This window comes from Acanthisitta chloris, unplaced genomic scaffold, assembly GCF_000695815.1.
Source record: "Acanthisitta chloris isolate BGI_N310 unplaced genomic scaffold, ASM69581v1 scaffold376, whole genome shotgun sequence".
NCBI classification, from domain to species: domain Eukaryota; kingdom Metazoa; phylum Chordata; class Aves; order Passeriformes; family Acanthisittidae; genus Acanthisitta; species Acanthisitta chloris.
In genome coordinates, this window is record NW_008678492.1 from 50,883 (window position 1) to 72,529 (window position 21,647).

At 37.7% G+C, this 21,647-nt stretch overlaps 1 protein-coding gene across 1 annotated transcript in view; it reads right to left on the reverse strand.

Annotated features, from left to right (window-relative positions):
* The window catches only part of REV3L (REV3-like, polymerase (DNA directed), zeta, catalytic subunit), a gene marked incomplete at its 5' end in the record, with an annotated part of 68,244 nt that overhangs the window by 41,716 nt on the left and 4,881 nt on the right, over positions 1-21,647 (reverse strand). The window contains 10 exon segments of the mRNA XM_009076878.1: positions 1-2,209; positions 4,694-4,833; positions 6,857-7,094; positions 9,608-9,736; positions 10,032-10,180; positions 10,266-10,350; positions 11,301-11,405; positions 11,962-12,056; positions 17,551-17,647; positions 21,346-21,506. The exon segment at positions 1-2,209 is cut by the window's left edge and continues 26 nt beyond it. Of these exon segments, the coding sequence (XP_009075126.1) occupies positions 1-2,209; positions 4,694-4,833; positions 6,857-7,094; positions 9,608-9,736; positions 10,032-10,180; positions 10,266-10,350; positions 11,301-11,405; positions 11,962-12,056; positions 17,551-17,647; positions 21,346-21,506 (3,408 nt within the window).

Here is a 21,647-nt window from a genome sequence, read left to right on the forward strand (position 1 = left end):
TTCCGGTTATGAAGTGCCTGAGAGGTGACAGAGTTGTAGGAAATCTCAGGAAGATCTGGATGTTTCAGCACAAAATTTACTTCTGCAGTAGAGTGAGTATTTCCTTTTTCATCTTTAAATACAACTCGCTTTCTTGAGGACACTTTTTCAGCTGTTTTTTGCCTTTGTTTTGTTCTAGGTTTCTTCTTTCCATCATCTGCTGTTTTATCAGCCTGATTAATCTTTTTCTTTTTCTTGGTAGTTACAGTGGGGCTAGAAAATTTCTTTCTACATCTCTTAACCTGAGTTTTTGCTCGACTATTTTTTCCTACACTAGTATTAACAGTCTTGCTGTTGTACATATTGAGCCCCCTATTAAATAAAGCTTCTCTGTCCAGATTGGTCAAAATTTCTTCTGCTTTTGGATCAGTGGGAGACCAGCAGCGAGGTGGAGATGTGTTTACTGGGCTTGTGCTTCTCTCAGAAAGAAAACCTAACTTAGACATTACATCACTATAGTTATAGTCACAGTCTTCAGCTTCAGCATTGTAGGAGGGGGAAGGAGGAGAAAGAGTTGTATGAGTCCTTTTTCTGAAAGATAAAGTTCTTTTAATATTTGTACTACCTGTTCTTTGTGGTTTTCCAGCTTTTTTCTTGGTTGACTTATGCTTTGCTTTCCTTTTGTGACTTTTCTTTGGTGTCAGTGGATAAATAGGATATTTGGTTGCAGGAGAGTCAGGAACTTTTGGCCAAAAGTCCTTTAAAGGTGCAAGCTTTTTATATAAGTTCATCTTTTCCTCTGTGAGTACTACTCTTTCCTCACTAGAATCTACTTTCCCCAGTTTAACAAGCATATTTTTTCTCCCCCTGAATCTATTGATGATAATATATTTAATAATAACAGGTGGCAATTTTTTAGAAAGCTTCCTACGCTTTCGAGACTTCTGAGACCCATCCAGACTTTCAACACTGTCCATTGGTTGAGGTAGATTAATCTTTGAGTTGTGCGTGCCAAAGCTCGATTCACTGTCTTCAGTCTCATAATTCACTTTCCGTTTCGTTCGGAGGGTATATTTATTCCCACATAATCCAAATGACTGCTCAGTTTCAAGAGATCCATCTGCAAACTGGCAGTCAGTGTAATTAGCAGTACTTGTAGGCATTTTGTTTTCAAAAGCCTCAAGAGGAACCTGAACTACGTCACTAGGTAAAGCACTATCCTTATCAGGAATGTTGCTACAAGCATTACCTTGTGTATAGCAGCTTCCCTTCACTGATGCAACATCATTTACACCTGCAGGCTCCTGATGATTGATAAAACTATGCTTCTTTTTATTCAGTTTCAGCCTGGACTGTTTGTTGCCTTGCTGTAATTTATATGTCACGGGAGCTAACTTCTGTGGTCGACTGAGACAATTTGAAAGCACAACACTAGGAAAGAACATATAATGTGCTGCTTGTTGACTGAGGCTTGGCTTTTCTGCCTTATGCTCCTGAAATTCTTCATACCTAATTTTAAGCTTATTAAGGCCACCTTCGTCAGTGTTATTTTCAAGTGAATGTACCACAGTTCGACTGCCTCCTGAACAAGACACCAATTCACAATTTTCTGTAACTGTTGCTGGAAAAAAACTATTTATGCTTGCACTGCTGGATTTTTCATTTACTTCAGAGGACATTTTACCTTTGGAGTGGCTCAAATCAGAAAAGTTAAATAAGTTTTTATTCAGCATGCTGTCACCAATGTGGCGGCCCACATGCATAAATGAGACATCCTTCTCAGCCTTTCTGATGCTAGTGTACTTCCTACTAGGTATTGGTCTGTTCACTGATGAAATATCATCTTCATAGTCAAAAATATTATTTTCACATGAAGGAACTGGGAGAGTATCTTTCTTGTTACTCTCTTTGTGAGAGTTTTCTGCATGGGTACTATTGCTGAATGCAGTTGGGTACTTTGCTGAGTAAGTGCTTTCTTTTGTAAGAGCATGGACTGAAAGTTCAGGTCTTGTTTCTGTGTTTGGTTGTGAGAGGTCTTCTACGAAATCTTCGTTATTCAAAACATGGTTAGAAAGGGCACTTGTGTGTTTACACTGAAAAGTAATTTTAGCAGAAGATGGGGGTTCTAGTGTAGCAGCATCTTTGTGAAAGATTGAGGTCTTTACAGACATTTTGCTTGTTGCAATGACGGAGGAGTGAGTTCGAGAACTTTCATTATTCAAAGGATTGTCTGAAATGGAAGACAAACAATTTTATTCTAGTTTTCCTGTAAAAATAACCTAAGGCATTAACCATTTTAATGGCATTTTCCTGAACGCCTTCCCATCCAAAGAAGAAACAAAACTCTTGCAAATCACATTACATTTCTAATCATGACAACTACAGACCCTGAGTACATGAGTTGCTTTATCAAAATCACATTGTCAGTACATTTGTGTCTCAGCCATTTTGGCAATTATTCCTACATGGTAGACTTGCATACAATTGTCCAAGATTTCATGCTGACTTTCCAAAAGAAGACTTCTAAAATCACTTTCCAATAACTAAATACAAACAGACTGATTTTTAGAAAAGGTTGCACACTGTTTTGATGCTGAGAAGTATGTATACTCACTGTCTCTGAAAAACAAAGAACTTACTTAGATGACTTTGCTCATGCAGAAAAGTCACTGCACAGAAAGTTAACTTACAACATGGCAAGGGCTTTGTATTAACTGTCCTGTGTGCTAAGCACAGGTATTTTGCTGCACTTGTGTGAAGCAGAGGAATACAGGACACATTCAGGTGTTCATGCAAGAAGCTTGCACCAGTTAGTGAGATCCTGAATTCACACCCATGTATTAACATTCCCACATAAATTTGAGACCAGCAGGTGCTGTGGTAATGTGTCCTGGGCAGAAGCATCACATGATTCCTGTGATGATTTCCATCTCTTTCGATGATACTTTGACCACATTTACTGCAGGATAACTATGAACAGGGAGGTGGTAAGCAATAAATTAACAATTGGTTGGTAGCAACTTCTTGTTCATACCCACGATGAACACAGTATTTAGAAGGAGGTTATTCCAGTACAAATAAGCAGTTACCAGGCAGCTACCAGAGCTCGTGGCACACACAGATTTGTTCACGTGTTCCCATCTTTAGCTGAAATGTCAGAGGGGGATAGGAGCCATGAAACATGCTGTATGATCTGGAAGCATGTGCTGCACACTGATGTTCTAGACAATGGATCCTTTGGGTCTTTACTGTAAGTCTCAACCAGTTTGGGGATTATCTTAGATTCATGCTGCTTTCAGCTTAGCAATTTATTTGTTGCTGGATGCAAAAAATAAAAGAAAGTCCCAATCTGTTTCTAATAACATTTTCTAATGCATACACAGAGTTCCTGAGCTGTGAAACACAGCTGGGAGATGCTGTGTATGATTGAGGGTAGGAGTCCATGAGGATTACCAACTGAAAACTAGGAAAATGGGAGTCTGGCGGTGTCAACAAAAAACTTGGAAGACACCTAACTAGCCAGAAATGAAAACTGCAAAAAATACTTGTCATTCAGTCAGATGTCATGGACAGATTCATATGTGAATAAGCATTTCCTAATTTAGAGGATCTGGACTGAGATCTGTTTTGAATTTACTGTCTCCTGTTATAAGAAGTCGATGTAAAAGTTCACAGTAACAAACTCATGACCTTCTTCTGCATGTCGCATTTTTCACACACTTAAAATATTCTAAGATTTGAACAAATATTTAAGATACAGTATCATTAGACAGCAGCATCTCTTTTTTACAATAAATTACAAAGTACTGCAAATAAGGAAATGACAACTGTATATTTTGCAAAACCAAATCATATCAGTAGTACATCAAATCATATATTAACCCTACCATTATACCTATAAAAGAAAAGGAAAAAGCAAACTAGGTCTTAAACACTGAACACAAAAAAATAGATGTGATTGTCTTTATCATAAGATCCTATAGCTCACTTTCTCAACAGAACAGTATAATATGAAAACATTCACATTTTCTAATGAAGCAAATAGCAATATTTATATACGTGTCTTATCACAAAGTGTGCATTCTATTAACTAAGGTTATTTGATCAAAGACAGCATGTTATAAAGATGACAAGTGATATCTCTACAGATTAATTCAATTTTTATAATTTTGAAAGGCAGTTCCTTCTGCATCAGCTTTGCCACTGCAGTTTTAACTCCTGCAATCCCAAGATGTGAATATGCAATTTGCTGAATGAAACATAGGCCCAAACAAAGGCTCACTATATTTTAGCATGTGCAAAGCAAAGAATCATCTAAATTTACACAGTAATACATATACTATTTACAACGAAATCTTAGGAGGATAAATGATCCTACAGAATCGTTACTTTTAATGCCATATTTGCATAACAGATAGTAAAATAAAAATGCCACTTGGAATAAGTTTTTTTCCATAAAACTAATTAAACAATGTCCTCTTCTGGTCATTAATGCAATAGAAAAGCCAGATTCTGGTAACTCACAGAGGGCACTGAGATTAAAACATTGTTGTCTTGTACAGAAGATGTTAAGGGCCTGCCCCTGCAATCTGTTAAGAACATTTCCTTCCAATTGAAACAAGGATTTAAGATGGTTAGCACTCTTGAGAATTAGTAAATTGATGTGAAAATTAAGTATGACTCAACTTCCAAAGTTGATTTTCTATTTACTTACCACCATTTTCATCTGCAGTTCCATCTAACTGAGGTATAGAGAGATTAGTCAGGAGCATATTGTTACCACTCCACTCCATTTCTTCCTCTGAAGACGAATCCTCTTCTGTTGAACTTCGATGCATATTTTTGCCAGCTGACCTAGAGGAAAATGAAGGAACTAATTGATGCACAGTACTTCTCTGAGAAAATACCAGTATCTACAGGGAACCTGAAAATCAGTGGGGTGTGGTGCTATATGGTTGTGTTTGGGAGAGCTAGGGAAACAAAATAACCTGTTACACCTCTCACTGAGAAACTCACAATGTTACTCATTGAGAAACTCAGTGAGAAACTCAATTCAATGTTAGCATTTTAAGAGGCAACGGTGGTAGCCAACCATTTAAAACAGCAGGATTCACTGGCTTAGGAATATATAAAAAAAAGGCATTTAGATGCTTTCTTTTATTTCAGTCTTGCTGAAATTTGATTTCATTGCTTGAAAGTGCTTGAAATTTAAAGACTAAACCAACTGCACAGAATTATTTCAGTTTAGCTGTTAGCAAACAGATGTTTATTTTTTGTTAAGGAATCTTTACTGCATTATTGAACCTTCTGAAGTTGCAGCTGCTAATGCTTAAGACACTTTTACTAAGTTAACTGTTCTACACTGCCATTATTTAGTCATAAATTTGTTGGGGGAAAAAAAGAAGTAAATCTACAAAGAAAAAACTACAAATTTTTCATGTTTTAAGGCAGCATGGTTTTATATAAGGAAAAAAAAGAAAAAATATGGAAAACTGCAAAAAACAAACCCTCATGAAACAAAACTTGTCATTCCCTCTGAACACAAGTTGACTCTCTGAGGAATTACATGGTATGTACAGTCGCCCTAGTGCTTCCTGCCTGGGATTAAGATGCAGGCACATACAAGCAAGTTACTAGCGAGGCAGCTCATCAAGTCTGTTGGGTTTTTAAACATGATTCTTTACTGCACAAAAGCAGTTAATTGCTTCAGGATCCTACCCAACTCCTTAAGTTCTAGAGTCACACCCACAGAATCAGAGAATCATACAATTTAAGGGTTGGAATGGACCTTACAGATCATCTAGTCCCAACCCCCTGCCATGGGCAGGGACACGTCCTCACTAGATCCATAAGGAGATGTGCCTGAGCTAATGAAATCTGCAAGATATTGGCTGGTTTTACACAGAAACAACCACTAAACTGAAGATTAAGTGTTTTAGACGGAAATTTAAACTTTTCAGACTACTGTGACAGAAAAAAACCCAAAGAAAATCAAAGGTCAGGCAGGAAAATTAGCTTTAGAGACAAATTATCTCTAGAACTAGAAGATTAATGATTGGACTTCTGATTCTGTTACAACTTTTTTGTGTCTTCACGAATTAAAAGAAGTATTTCTATGCTTCTCTGGTTCTCCAAAACATAGGAAAATTATGATTTCTGATGTAAAAACCCCCCAAATATCAAAATTTTATGTCTGTGAAGTCTCTCATCTTTCAAACAGAATTATAAATATCAGAAGGTCTGCCCAAAGCAGGGATGAAGAGAAACTGGATATAGCTTCTTCCAACGCCTGTCAGGACAGACTGTACAAGAAAGGTCATTACAACCTGAGGTGTTCCAAGAATCTTGGCCTCAGAAATATTCAAGTTGCTGACCTTTAGCAGTCGAGCAGAGTGAGCAACATTCGTGGTTTGATTTAAGCTTTAAGCATGGAAACAAACTGGTGTTTTTCTCAGGTCTCTTGGTCAGTCTTCACATAATACTATTTATATATTCACTTCAGTGAAAAATTTACAAGATACACCTTAACATTCATACTACATCCAAGGTTTGACCTTACAAGGAACTTGCCACTGAAGTTTTTTTTTGTATTTGGACTTGTAAAACAAAAAGCCTACTCAATTTTTCCTCAAAGAGCAAACTAGAAGCTTATGTCTAGCCAAATCTAAACATTTAATCTTTATTTCCAGATGATACTGACAATTCACAGCATCATGTGAACAGCTGCATTCCATCCCATGATCTGCAGAGATTTTTCCAATGCTGTCAACAGAGACCTTTCTACAGCTCATGGGCTCATAGCACACTTGGGAACAAGGTGGGAAGGAGGAAAAATCTGGCAGAAAAACATATTAAGAAAAGAAAATCAAATATATACCTTCTTTTTGGCCCAGGCTCTTCCATGCTACTGTCCCACCTTTGGGACATTAACAAGCTAAGTTCCATTTCTTCTTTCTCACACTGTGGCTCATTTTCTTCATCATCACTGTTCTGAGAATTTCGACAGCTTCCAAGAGAACGATGGTGAGAGAGTGTTTTTTGATGTCCCATCTGATATCCATCATTCTCCAATCCAGCCAACAGATCAATCATGGCCTCATCAGCACTATTGCCCACTGCAGAAAAAGCCCATACAAGTATAATCTATATTTTGTTCTATTTGTAAATGACTAGTTATAGTCTACCAGTAAAAAGAAAACCAACCAAACAAAACAAACAAAAAAACCCTCACTATTTTCAAATCTACTAGTTTGTTACTGTATAAGGCAAGACAGGCTACAGAAACAAGGCTCTTTTCATATTTTTTTTTCAAATTTTATGATTTATCTTTTCTAGCTCTTTGTCTAGAATTTTGACAACCTTTTTTATTTCTGCCTTACTCTTCTGATTGCACTAGATTTAGTGGAGCACTTCTCTCTCTCCACTCTCTTCTTACCTGCTCACATGCAGTAAAGCCTCACTCTCCCCTCTATTTCAGCATGAGTGCCAGCTCTGAAGCATCACTGCCTTCTCTTGCTCTCACCATTTCAGCACCTGCATTAACTTTGTTGGGCACTTCTCTCTGTATCACTCCAAGACTTTTAATCATTGCATCTCATGAAAAAGGATGTGGATTTTGACCAACTAGTTCCTCTTCCTTCTGTCCTTGAGTATAATGCTAAACTTCAGCTTCATTTTCTTTTCACTGTAACCTATTCTTTTCTCAGGTTTCTCTAAACACTGGAAGCTTACCTGATTTGACTTTTCTCTTAAAATTTTTTCTTTTATTTGACCCAAGTTTACACTAATTCATGCACTTTCCTTCTCATTTTTTATTTTTGTTTCTTAAAAATCCTTCCACGTCACAAATTTTTCTCACTCTCTTCCTGCTTACCTTTCATCTGACCTCATAACCAATTTATGATCTCCAGTCTACCAGGCATCTTTGTTACTTCTCTCTCCTTCTCCTTTGGCTGAAGAACTACAATCTCTACTTTCCTTCCTCAGGAAGTATCATATGATTTACAATGATCCTGAGAATTATATAAAATAGATCTCAACATCGGTGAGGAAGGCATTTTTCATATTTTACAAAGGCTTCACAAGACACCATGCAACCCTTTAGAATGGAAACCATCCCCTTTGCCAGAGTTCTGAATTAACCCACTTTCAATTATACTTTCTGTTCTTGGTTCCTTTGCCCTTTGTGAGGTCCAGCATTACACTCCAACCTCTATTTCACGTGAATATAAACCTTGTTGCACACTTCATAGTGAATAGTACAAGTTGAGCTGCTCACAGTCCCTGTGTCACTACAACTCTACAAAGGAATAGTGCATGCTAGGAAAGAGCCTGAGACCCAAACACACAGCACGTTACTCATGGTCTCACAAGACACTAGGAATTAGTAGCCCCATGATAAGGAAAAGGGGGGAGGGAAAAAAAAACAAACAAAAAAAAAGACAAAAAAGAAAGTCACAAACTCTCAGTTTGATTCCCTAAGCATTGGAAACGCCAGACCATTTCAACACTCCTATTTGGTTGAGCAATTCAAATGCACAGCCATAAGACATACCCTGTATATTACATTAGTCACTTCTCATCCTCTCAGGTTTGGACATGTTTGCCAGCTTCCACATTACCTTCTTATACTTCTCTCAATAAAGCCAAATCCTTGCCTATAAAAATTCCATAACCAGAATTGTGCCTACTTTCTACAAAACAAAACAGCACTACAAAACACTCTTAATCTAAACTTTATCCACTTCTCTGTTCTTAGTAACGAAAGATTTCAAGGCTGTATCACCCACAGACATATCTTGTTGCCCATGCACATATTTGCACCCTGTATGTATCAAAAGTAAGGGAGGCTATGAGTTTTAGATACTCCTCCCTGCCCTGCACCATGTAGTATCATTAACATTATACATTATGTTTACCTAAGAACATACATAGAGAGATAGCATGAACTATTTGCTTTTCATCTCCTGTAGAATATTTGAACTATTTCTACCTGAGGTAGCTTTTCATACAAGTTCCTTTGTTAGTTATTTTATTGTTTCCTCCTCATGCCATTCACTTTTTATCTTCCTCTCCCTCTTTAATGTTTTATTTCTTATTTCTTTGCCTTCAACATTCTTTTGTATCTACAGATTCTAGGAAATGCTTTGCTGCAACTTGCCCCTCATTATCAGCCTACTATCCCCCAGTATCTCCAGACAGCTGAGCTTCTAAAGACAGCTCATAAGCATGTTCTCTATCTTAACTGTAAGAAAGATGGAGTTGGTAACTGTAAGAATATCCTGGCTAGACAGTCAAAATCTCCTTTATTCTGATACTTTTATAACCCTAGGAGCATAAGGAAGAGTAATGCCCACAAGAAACTGCATTGAGTTGACCTGGCTAGAGGACAGGGCTTAGTAAACCAGGAAAACACAGCAGACTCTACAAATACAGTCCTGGTGACATTCAGTAGAAAACATAAGGTGTTTGGGTTGTGGTGGTAGGGTGTGGGTGTATGTGAAGTCTCAATCTGCTTAACAAAGTCCCTGAGGTAAACTACTTTCATGACTGGTAAACTAAGTGAACACGACAAAGACTGTGAAACTATAAATTAGCCTGGAAGAAAAGACATTCCAGTCATACTCACTAAAAACTGTAGTCTGACTCAGTCTTTGAGACAAAGGCTGAAAGCTCTGACTATTCTCCACAATGTTTAAAATTGCTTCTTCGTTAATAAGTGCTTCCTCTTCTTTATCAGTGTGCATCCTATTGGACTCTTTAAAGAAAAAAGGAAAAAAAAGAGAAGGCATAAAACTTCAAAGAGTCAGAGATATCAATACATTAGACAGCAAGCCACTTCAAAACGGATTTCACTATCCAAGTACATTTCCATTATTTGCTATAGCAATTATAAAAAGGCTCTAACAACGATAAAAATAAAAGCCAAACTACTCTCATGTTTTTCATAAATAGCAATCACAACTTCCTTGGCTTATTTCTGCTGATAGTATAAGCAGCCAAAGCATGACAGTGATTTATGCCTAAACAATTATGATATTAGAAATACTCACCTATGTTCATCTTTTTATCATCATGCACTTCTACCATATTAGCTGGTGTACACTGAAAGGCTTCAGGAGAAAGCACCTCAGAGTGTAGTGTCAGCTCAGCAGAGAACTCCTCTGATCCATTACTGTAGTCCAATGATCCTGACAACGTTCTAGTTAATTGAAAAGCAATTTTTAAATGCATATTTAAGGTTTGCATTGAATACTATACTTTATGACAAATGGCTAAACACTTACACAGAGAAGTCATTTTGCTTGAGAATTTCTTTAAGCCTCTTCTGAAAAAATTTTTCACTCTCTGTTGCTGGCACAAATCCACGGTCTTTAAAATTTGAAAAATATTTGTTATTCAGTTTTACTTTAACTTCCCAACACAGAGAGCAGCTAAAATGACTAATTCTATTAGGAAATGGCTCAAAGTTGAAGTCTCTGCTAATTTTTGGTGCCAAATCTCAGGGCTGATTTTTCCAAGTGTACTGAAACACTTTAAAATACTTCACATACTCCCACTGATCTCATTTGCAACTCTGAGTATCAACAGCATTTACCAATCATGTTGCAATTACACCAAAGTGAGCAGCCAGGACAAGAAAAATCAGTGAACTATTTTGAAAAGCCTGGTTTATGCAGCCTGAATAACACTACACAGAAACACAGGAAAAAAGTCAGTCAGAGAGGAGTCTGCCTTAGCCATCTCTCCTTCCTGCAATCCTCTGGCTTACTTGCCAAATATAATTCATATTTTATAAGAAACACGGCCCACATTCTGCAGAGAATAGCCTGTTCATTATGCAATTACTTTGCAGAGCACAGTCTTCCCTGTGTAATGAATTTTACATAAAAATACAGGGATTTGTCTATCCTTTTAGAATTTTAATCTAATATCACCTTAGATATAATTCCACAGAAATTAAAAGGAACTGCCCTTGTGCATGAACTACCACGGAAAGCTTCAAGACAAGAGATTTACTTTTGTCAGTATTTAAACATTTAAATGTTTTCCACCATAAAGCATGCAATCTTCACTGTCATTATCATTCATTCTGTCTAGACTGGTTTGCAGCTACCTGAATCATGATGCTTTTAGGCAAGGTCATGTATCTTGCTTTAAAAATTGGAATACACATACCAGGCAATCAGTAAGCTTGGAAGTGAAGAAAACTGTACATCTAAAAAGCCCTCAAACTCGACAGACCCAGCTATATTCTATCTCCTGCTTGCTTCTCATTCAAAGTTCTGGATTAACAGCTGCACAATTATTTTTTTTTTTACCTTGTGACTCAGGTGGCTTAATCTGAGAAGATTCACACTTCTGTCTCCGTCGCTGCTTTTCATCTTCCCATATAGCTTGCAAACCAGGGTTCCTGCCAATCTGGGCTGAAATATGCAACAATACATAAAGGGAAGTCTGTCAATAGGATGGAGCATTCTCTCCCCAAATTAGATTCTGGCACTCTTCTTCATCTCTTTTGTCATTCTAGCCTTGCTATTTTTCAACTGCAATTCTTGTCTTACTCTAGGATTTGGTGTTACGTAAAAGTTAAGGTGGAACTCCACTTCTTTTCTAGCTCTCCTATTTGTAATCTAGACCTTGGGCTTTTTCTGGTCTTCTCACCAAGTACGTGTGTGCGCATATATATAAGTGTATGTACATACACATGCACACTTGATGTTGATATTTCCATTACTACTCCCCTTACAGGTCTGAAACCTTCTGTTAAGCATTACCAAATATCTCTCTATATTGCTCTGATAACAGGCTATTTTTATAACCTGTTTTCTTTCAGAGTTAACTCAAATAGTTTTTTTTAAACTTTATACATTTGTAGATTGACTGACACTGAAATCTAGACTGTGGTTTAACTAAGCTGAAAGATGACAAGACAGTTTCTGTTCTAAAACCATTTTACATGGAAAGTTATCAACACTTCACCTTCAATATCCAGTTGATTTAAAATGTCAGCAGCTACAGCATCCACCTCCAATTCACAGGTACTTTGTGGCTCAACACCTTTCAGCATTAAAGAGCTGTGACAACATAAATACCACAGGTTAATTTTATCAATACATTGATCTTGAAACATGCATCCACGTTGTTTTCTACCTGGACTAATATCTAAAATAGTTCAGGGGGAATGGGAGTGAGTACCTGAATACAGAATTATCAGTTCTCATCCTCACCTGCAAGTCCTCAAATGAATAGTCATATTTGAATCTAAATAAATGAGAAATCTGTAACTTCAACTTAAAGGGATTGGCTTTTTCTTTTGTGGGGGGAACAGAAAGAGCTGGTAAACAACTCTAAATACTACAGCAATTACAATAATGTTCTCTTCCTCAAATACAAGATGAAATGTTCTATAGAACTCAGCTAACAGGACCATGTGCATAGGCATGATCTTGCACCTAAAAACACAGTGGCAATAATTTTTCTCTCTCATTCACAGTTCAGAGCAATGGAAAACATTTGCATCTAAGGGAAGCAAAGAAAAAATGTTTTATTTTTCATATATTTTCTTTATTTATCCTGGTGAATATAAACAGAGTATTAGCAACCCAAACACTTGCAGAACTGAAGGGACTGAGAGCTGCCCAGAAGGGAAGGACTTAGGGGTACTGGTGGATGGAAAGCTGGTCATGAGCTGGCAATGTGTGCTCACAGCCAAGAAAGCCAATTACATCCTGGGATACACCAAAAGAGAATGGCCAGTAGGTTGAGGGATGTGATTCTGCCCCTCTACTCTGCTCTCCTGAGATCCCACCTGGAATACTGCATCCAGGTCTGGGGCCTACAACATGAGAAGGACGTGGACCTGCTGGAGCAAGTCCAGATGAGGGCCATGAGGGGACTGGAGCATCTCTTCTATGTAGACTGACTGAGAGAGTTAGGTCGTCCAGTCTGGAGAAGAGAGGGCTCTGGGGTGACCTAACAGCACTTTCCAGTACTTAAAGGGGCCTGCAAGAAAGATGGGACAAACTTTGAGTAGGACTTGTAGCAACAGGATAAAAGGGTAGTGGTTTAAAACTGAAAAAGGGTAGATCTAGACTAGATGTATGGAAGATTTACTTTATTTTATGATGAGGGTGGTGAAACACTGGAACAGGCTGCCGAGAGGTGGTAGATGCCCCATCTCTGGAAACATTCAAGGCCAGGTTGGACAGGACTCTGAGCGATCTGATCTAGGTGAAGGTGTTCCTGCTCATTGCAGGGCGGGGACGGACTAGATGACCTTTAAAGGTCTCTTCTAACCCAAATTATTTTACAATTCTATGCAGTTTTAAGAACATTTCATCGTCATCGCTTCCCTCCCTTCCCAGTCACACCATCAAGCTGAGAAACAAGTCCATAATATGCTCAGAATGCAAACTTTTCATGTCATGCACTTTGGGTGTTCACATTCATCAAAGCATTCAAACTGAGCCTGCAGAGTGGGCAACAGGAACTGCAGGCAAGCTGAAACTTGTATTTTGAGCTCACAGTAAGAAAGAACTGCAAAATCACTGGGAAACAAGAATGAGGGAGGAGGCTACAAAAATTGTCACTTCCCTTTGCAAAATCGAAGCATTTCTGGGGACAAACAAAAAGGGACCACAATACAGAATAGTCTCTGATATCTGAAATCTAACTTTAACTTGTTTGGTGGACAACTCAGCAAAGCTCTGAGCTTTCCACTTTTGCTAATTTCCTCTTTTAACCGAACACAATAAAAAACCAACAGTGGGGGTGGGGAGAAAGAAAGTTCTTGAGAAGTTTAACAAAATATATATTATACTGTTAGTGACCTATTTCTGAAGAGTTTGCTTGATGACTAAAACCATTAACGGAAACATTTGCCTTTCCTTTGACAAAGACAGCTTTCTATTCTTTTTCCTTCAACTAGCTAGGACATTTTGTCAAAAAATCCAAACATGTCTTGGGTTGTTTTTCCACATCTCCATTGAGAGTGTGGCCAGTGATTTGTTTTGAGAACTGATCAAAACCAAAGACAAAACTGGCCAAGAGCTTTCAAAATAATCAGACTTCTTCTTTATAAGAGATCCTAATATGGATTTATCATATAAAAACAACACTAAATTCAACATTGCTGAATTCAAAACAAACTGGTAGTTGTCAATGTAACTTAAGGCTTTTCACATAATAATATTAATTTGAAGCATGTTCTTTGTCTGCAACTCATTCAAACAATTTGAGTGACTAGAAGTAGAAAAGCTCGTTTTGCCCAAGCTCTAAATCAAACAAATATAAGGAGTCTTTCTGTCAAAAACTACAACATTCCAATTCACATGGCATATTATTCAAATCAAAAACACTGACCTAATAGGAGTTCTTTTTTTGAAACAAATTTAGGATTTATCATCATAATTGCCATTAACACTTTCATGATTAAGGCAGGGCTGGCAGTCAAAACTGCATACTCCAAAGACTGATGTGGAAGCTAATAAAGACACCTGACATACAGTAAGCTTTTTATAAGACTTGAAAAATGTCTTCTCAATACAACTGGTTCATTAACTTGGCATTTAACATCCTTGTCAAGGTGAGCTGCTAGACACTTGCACTAGTAGAAGTCAGGGCAGCAGCACTACAAGCTCCTGCAACATTCAGGTAAGCCACAAAGACCAAGAACCCATTTGTTTCCACTTCAGGAAAACCCTCAAAGGGCATATGAAAGCAGAGCAGCTTTAACTGGCCCTTCTAACATTTAAATTTACACTGATTTAAAAAAAAAGTCAGGGGGTGAGGAAGGAGTGCAAACTGTCCCAAAGCACAGTTATTTAACATCATTATATGCTGCTCTGGGACCTGTTTCATCCGAGTACTGTCAATAGCTTGGTCAGCTGTTAGGTTTGCTGCTTTTGCTCACCTAAAACAAACATGCACAATACACCAAGAAAATGCACAAAGCAACCATTTCTCCTATTCTCCCAGATCAAGACACATTTCCTCAGCAGCTACAGCACTGCTGTTAGCAGGTGAGAAGACAGCCTGAAGGCATCAGAAGACGTCTAGTCTCCTGGCTGAAGTTAGTTGAAAATATGAACTACTTCATGTGCATAACTTTTGCAAAGAAAAGTAGTAGTTTATCTAACATCAAAACCATGATTTGAGAATATCTGTATTAGAACAAGGTTAGAAAAGAAGACTGAGCAAGTCCCAGACAAAGCTTTTCAATGCACCTATATTTCACTTTGTAGTATTGAATATAAAGAAAACTATTCACAAGATACACCTTGTGAAGTAACCCAGTTGCAAGGTAACAAAACTTGCCTAACAAAAGTTTAGTCTCTGAAGAAGCAAAATAAACCAGGGTTGCACAACACTGAGATGCCATGGCTAGGCTACTTGGGATACTCATCCATATCAGTTCACTTTAAATAGCCTTTTGTACCTACACACCATGTGGAAAAACTGCAATACAAATCCATTTTACCTTTGTAGAAAAAGCTCCAAATACTTTATTTTGAGAATAGAGAGAGAAAATGGTCCTTATTTTTGAAGAAAGTAAAAAAGTTTGTCACTGTCCACTGAGATAATAACTACAGTGTAGGATGAAATCTGTGCTCAAAGTACCAAGGTTTGGTTTCTCAGATGCTGAGGCAATGAATTAAAGCTACAGTCAACACAGAATTAAAAAAGTGCTCACTACATACAGCTAGATAGATCAAAGCCTGCAATAACCTTGAAAAATGAGCATCAATGTCATTATCTTAATTCATCAATATTAATGACAGCCTACGAAAACAATGTGATGACCACATCTGAGGTAGTTATAATGTTAAACTGAGCATAGTAGACAAAAATTAACTCCATGGAGAATCTGAAAGATGCCACTCAACTGCACTGATACTCTAAAGTTTGACATAGTAATTTTCCATATTCTCTTCATGGAAGAAATCATGTCTTTGTTTTCAGGATGTTCCTGTGACTTAAACAATGTGCACATTATATAGCTAAACAAAAACATGTACATCTTGACAAGCAAGAAAAGCAATTATGACAGCCACAAACCTAGCAAAAATCTGTAACATTACATAGCTGCTAGACTCTGTGAAAGTCTTATTTGTCATATCTCTCCACTTTCACATACACTAGTGTCTTAATAGGAAATACAGGATAAAAAAAAGAAAGTGTTTCTCAAAAACATTCTACCAATCATTCTGCTTTTAACACACCATGTTCAAGTGGTAGACCTGACTGGTTTTTTGAAGTAAGGGACCACCACTGCTGGCATTTACTCACACAAAATGGTGCTCATGTTACATATGAAACTTGAATAGTATTTTGCATATTACCTTCCAGGTATCCAGAATCACATTTTAGCCGATTGACTGAACTTGCTATGGGTAAACTACAAATCAAGGTAGCACCAGAAACTGTCAATTCCTCTCCTCTCACTGCCCCTGGTCCCAAAACCCCAACACTCCAGATTCATTCCTTTTTTAATAGAAGTAAAATGATTACAAATTACAAACTGTAGACTAAGAAATGTCTAGAAAAAGGAGAGCATGGGAGACAGACTTGAATATTCTAAGCTGAGATTCTTATGTAGCTACTATTTGAAATGGACAAGCTGCAATACTCTAATAACACACTATTCATAGAATCATTAAGGCTGTGGAAAAGACCTCTAAGATCACCAAGTCCAACAAGATCAACAAGTCCTCTAAGATCAACAAGTCTAGCAGTGCTAAACCATGTCCCCAAGTGCCACATCCACATGTTTTTTGAACACTACCAGGGATGGCAATTCCACCACTCCCCTGGACAGCCTGTTCCAATGCCCAACCACCCCTTCAGTGAAGAATTTTTCCTAACATTAAATCTAAGCCACCCTTGGCACAGCTTGAGGCCATTTCCTTTTGACCTGCCACTTGTTACCTGGGAGAAAAAAACCAACCCTCACCTTGATAGCTGTAGAGAGCAATAAGGTCCCCCCAAGCCTCCTTTTCTCCAGCTCTCAGCTGGAATCCCAGTTCCCTCAGCCACTCCTCATGAGACTTGTCCTCCAGATCCTGCCCCAGCTTTGCTGCCCTTCTTTGGATGCAGTCCAGCACCTCAATGTCTTTCTTCTAGTGAGGGGCCCAAAACTGAGCCCATGGTTCAAGATGCAGCCTCACTAGTGAGGTCATATTAGTTAAAGGTGATTACAAAAATGGAACCTGTGAACTGATGTCTAAGTATTCTCTTCAACTATTGAACCTCCTTATATTTTCACTGGAGGTCATTAGATAGAAACATATCTTCCAAAAACTGAAAAGTTTAATTTGCCATATATATTCCCATTGTTGCCTCCCAGCCGGATTTTGACAACCATATTCCAGAAAGTGTCAGATGACCAAAACTATACAAAGAAACTAAATAATGATCATTTGTGCTACACTGGCAACTTGTCAGGGGTTTTTAACACATAAAACATACAAGGGTCCTTTAAATGAGAGGGTGGGATCCTGTATTACATACAATCAATGTACATAAGAAAATACAGCATACATTAAAAAAAAAAAATATCAGCATGCTGACCTTGGTATTTCATCTTCTTCCCATTCGATGAAAGATACGTTGCTTGAATTTTCAGTCAAATGAATTCTAGGATGTTTACTTACACCTGATGTATCGCCTAGGGAAAAAGATTTTCTTGAATGGGAAATCAATTCATTTATGTGGCAATATTTTTTACACATACCGTTATATAATTGCATTTATTATGTAATATTACCAGTCCAAATGCTCCTAAAAAATAAACAGCACTGCATGATATTATCTTCAAAAATTAACTATGCTATTATATAAATGATCTAATTTTCTTTCTAACATGTAGACACATGTAAAAAGAAAAATAGATTCCCAACACACTGATGTTATTAGAGTTACATTTGCTGTGTTCTAGCCATATCTTAACCTAAATTCAATCTTATCCTATTTCTGCAAGTTTCAAAATAAAACAGAGTCTGCTGCAAACTTCAGAATTCCCACGTGCCTGGGTCCTCAGGTCAGATCCCAATGAAAATTAGAAGACATAGTAAACACTAAATTCTACTTCACACTTTCCCTCTTTCTCATTTGTGAGCTGAAAGGGAATATATCACATATTCCAGATGCAGTGACAATACGTGGAAACCTGCAATGAAGGCAGATGTTGTCTGACCTACAAACAAAGAAAACAACATCTAAGTTTTCTCAGGTATTTGTGTAAGGAAGTGTGCTCCAAAGTCATGATGGAGAAGTCCCCTCTGAAGATTGACTACCTCCCTTGTGATCTCCTCTTGAACCTTCAGTCTTCAGAGGAAAGACAATATGCATAGTATATAGTATAAGAAAGAAGTAAAGGAATTGAGTTGGAGTGAGGTGGAATGGGAAAAGGCTTTGAAAATTACTCAGTCTCCCACTTCTACCTGAAAGACCAGCTTGAACCTTGAATTTTCTCAGCTATGACAGTATCACACACAATAGTCTTGCCAATAAAGAACCTTAGAAGCTACAAATAGAAGCAAGCAGGCTTAATTAAACGTGCTCCAGACCAAGCTTACTGCACCCAGACTAGCTCCTGCAAATCCTGCCCCTACATCAGACTCTGATGACATAGCACACAGACACTAAACACACAAGAAATGTTGCACTCAAGTGTGGAGAAAGGACATGTTTGTGCTTATGCTCTGTGATGCCTAAGCAGGTTATTCCAGAAAGACAACACAAAATATCTGACCCCCTTTGCACAGATCCAGTTAAAACCTAGCATAGCTTAGTGTCTGTGCTGTTCAAAAGTGGTAACTTGTCCCTGGGCAGAGCTGGTCCAGGAAGAAGCACAGCCATGCTTTTACTGTGTGGCACATCAGCTAATTATCTGCATTAAAATGCAAACTGACTATGCATAGAAATGTCTCTTGTTCTTTTTCATCTGCAACTTGATTATTTTAAGGTGATGAAATGAGACTGACAGTTGTATAATTTAAAAGAAAATATTTTCTTATTTTTAAAAACTATATGCATTTCAAATACCACATGAGAGCAGTTCCAGTGCATTACTTTCTTATTGCCTAGAAACCCTATTTTCACATACATCTAAAAATTGAAGCTCAAATTCAGTTTGTTTGTTTAAGTTACTCATAGGGATAGAGATTTAAGGACACTCAGTATTCCCCTTTTCTTGATATGAAGACCTTTAAAGACAGTAGCAATGACACATCAAGGTCTTTTGGACTCATATTACACAAGTAGATTCAGCTACTGAAAATAAATTTTGTAATAGTTGTAGTGACATGTGGTGCATGAATGAATTTGCAGCCTTCTTCACTGTCCATAAAAACAAGGACTTAGGCAAAAAGAACTCCTGCATCTTCTGGATACAGGCTGATGAAGGCAGAATATTCCTGTTACTACAAATTTGCCTGCTGACCTCTCAGCCTCCAAAACAGTCCACTTATCTCAGTGTGAAAAGTACCACTGGAAACAGGCTCCTGAGGCTGCTTACTTATATTTACAAACAGATCCATTACTGAATTTTCTATTACATGCCAGACCAATTTTTATATCATCATGCAAGGGAAGCAAAGTAAGTGTTTGCTGCACATCTTCTGGCAAAGGCTTTTATTGCTGTCCAAGAAACTATGTTCAGCCTGGCCTGCATGACACAACTATGCTTGACTAAAATGACTGCACACTCCTAAGGCACAGACACTGTGGAACAGGCAGGTAAGTGTGCCAGTCATAAGCAAAGGCTGTGCCTCCTACACCACACCATCTGAGCTTAGAGAAGATGTAGTTTCTCAGGGTTGCTGTACAAGGACAGGTCTCTTAACAGCATTGCCTCTGTAAGGCTGTACCAGGGACAAGCAATTTGTTGCTTGGCTGCTGTGCTAGGAGCATTACATAGTGATCCAGTGCCTGGGGACTCCAACAGACTGAGGCAGGCTGCTTATGCATGTGTGATGTCTTGCAAAGAGGTATCAAACTTGCTAGGAGCAGTGTGGTCATTATCTGATCAAGCCAGACATGCTAGTCCGTAATTTTCTTCCTTTTATTCTACTGGACTCTTCCCTACAAGAATAGTTGAAGTCCACTGGTCTCAGCCCATGCTCCTCTTTCACCCTCTTGTTCCCATTCAAGACTCTCATCCTTAAATGAATGATGAAAGAGAATATAAATAGCTTATGTCTTTAACCTGTCATCTGAAAGAGTGAGGAGAAAGAGCTATGGAAAAAGAATGGAAGCAATTCTTTGGTACAGTCACGTTGCATGTTTCCAGAAGGCTGCTTTGGACATTTGGAAGGCTAAAAGGTACCTGCCTATTCTTCCTCAGGACTGAAAATCCTGAAGATGTTCTGTCTATGGCTGAGCTGTTGTCTTCCTATAGTCTTGACACCAGCAAAAAGTGTAGCCTATTCTTGAGCATGAAAATAGTATTTTCCTTAAGATGAGAATTAGTTATAAAACGCCATGCACTAAGGTATTGCTGTCTGAATATACATGCATAAAGATAATGGGACAAAATTAAAGTCAACATGACCCTTGCTTGGTGTTTTTACAGTGATACTTTACCATTCTTTTCAACTGTTGATTTAGCTGTAGGAACAATCATGATTTAAGTAAACAATACTTACTTTACTAAATGTTAAGTACCAAAGACTTTATGGTTATCTCCCCTCTATAATGGAGCATTTAGATAACATTAGGGATGTTCTCACCAAACTTAATTTTTATGTCAGTGAGTACACTCAAAATGCTAAACTAATTTTTTTAATAACTCCTTTTCTCAGACATGAATACTTCAAATTTCACCTTAGAGCAAATGACTTCAGCACAAACACAAGCATTTAATGAAAAATGGTGTCATGGGAGCATAATGATTAGCCATAATTTTGTAAAGACACTACTGCAGCAAACCAAAAAATGAATTTGAATTGATATAAGGATCCAAAACAAACAAAGAAACAAAGCAACAGTATTAGTATGCTATCTTTGATGTCAATTCTTCAACTGAATACTAACAATTTTTAATCCTCTAACTTGCAAAGAGGTGTGGTCAGCTTGTGAAAATGGTCACAGCTGCACTGCTAACAGAACATGTGTTTCGTGATGTACAGCATCTCATTTCAGGAAGCTCTTCCTCAATCCCCAAACACAGGCACAAAAAGGCAAAATCACAGAAAGCTGCACATGCACTTTGTTTTCGCACAGAAAGCAAACTTTAGGGAAACAACCCATGACACCCATTCAGCCAAACCATGGCAAAAGTCTGACAGCTAGTGACATTTTATTCAAAATGGTAGTTTTTAGCCTTCAAAATGATTATTTGGTCTTAAGAAACAAACACCTTACTTTTTCTCCTTGCCTTTCTGAATTTGACAGCAGCCAGGTTTATTAAATTCATTCCATACAAGTTGTAGTCTATAAAGAGTTGCAGGAGGTAGGGAATATGGGCTTCATGAGGCTGGTAAGATTTGTTCATTATGGCTCCACCTTGCAGAAGCTCACAAACTCTAAAATTAAAGACAAATTAAGACATAAACAGCATGACAACACTGATACTTGATTTTATCAAAACATAAAATACTTAAAGACTTTTTAAATTTTGCCTAGGTTGCATTTTTAACTTAAGAATTGTGTATTCACAGTTACAG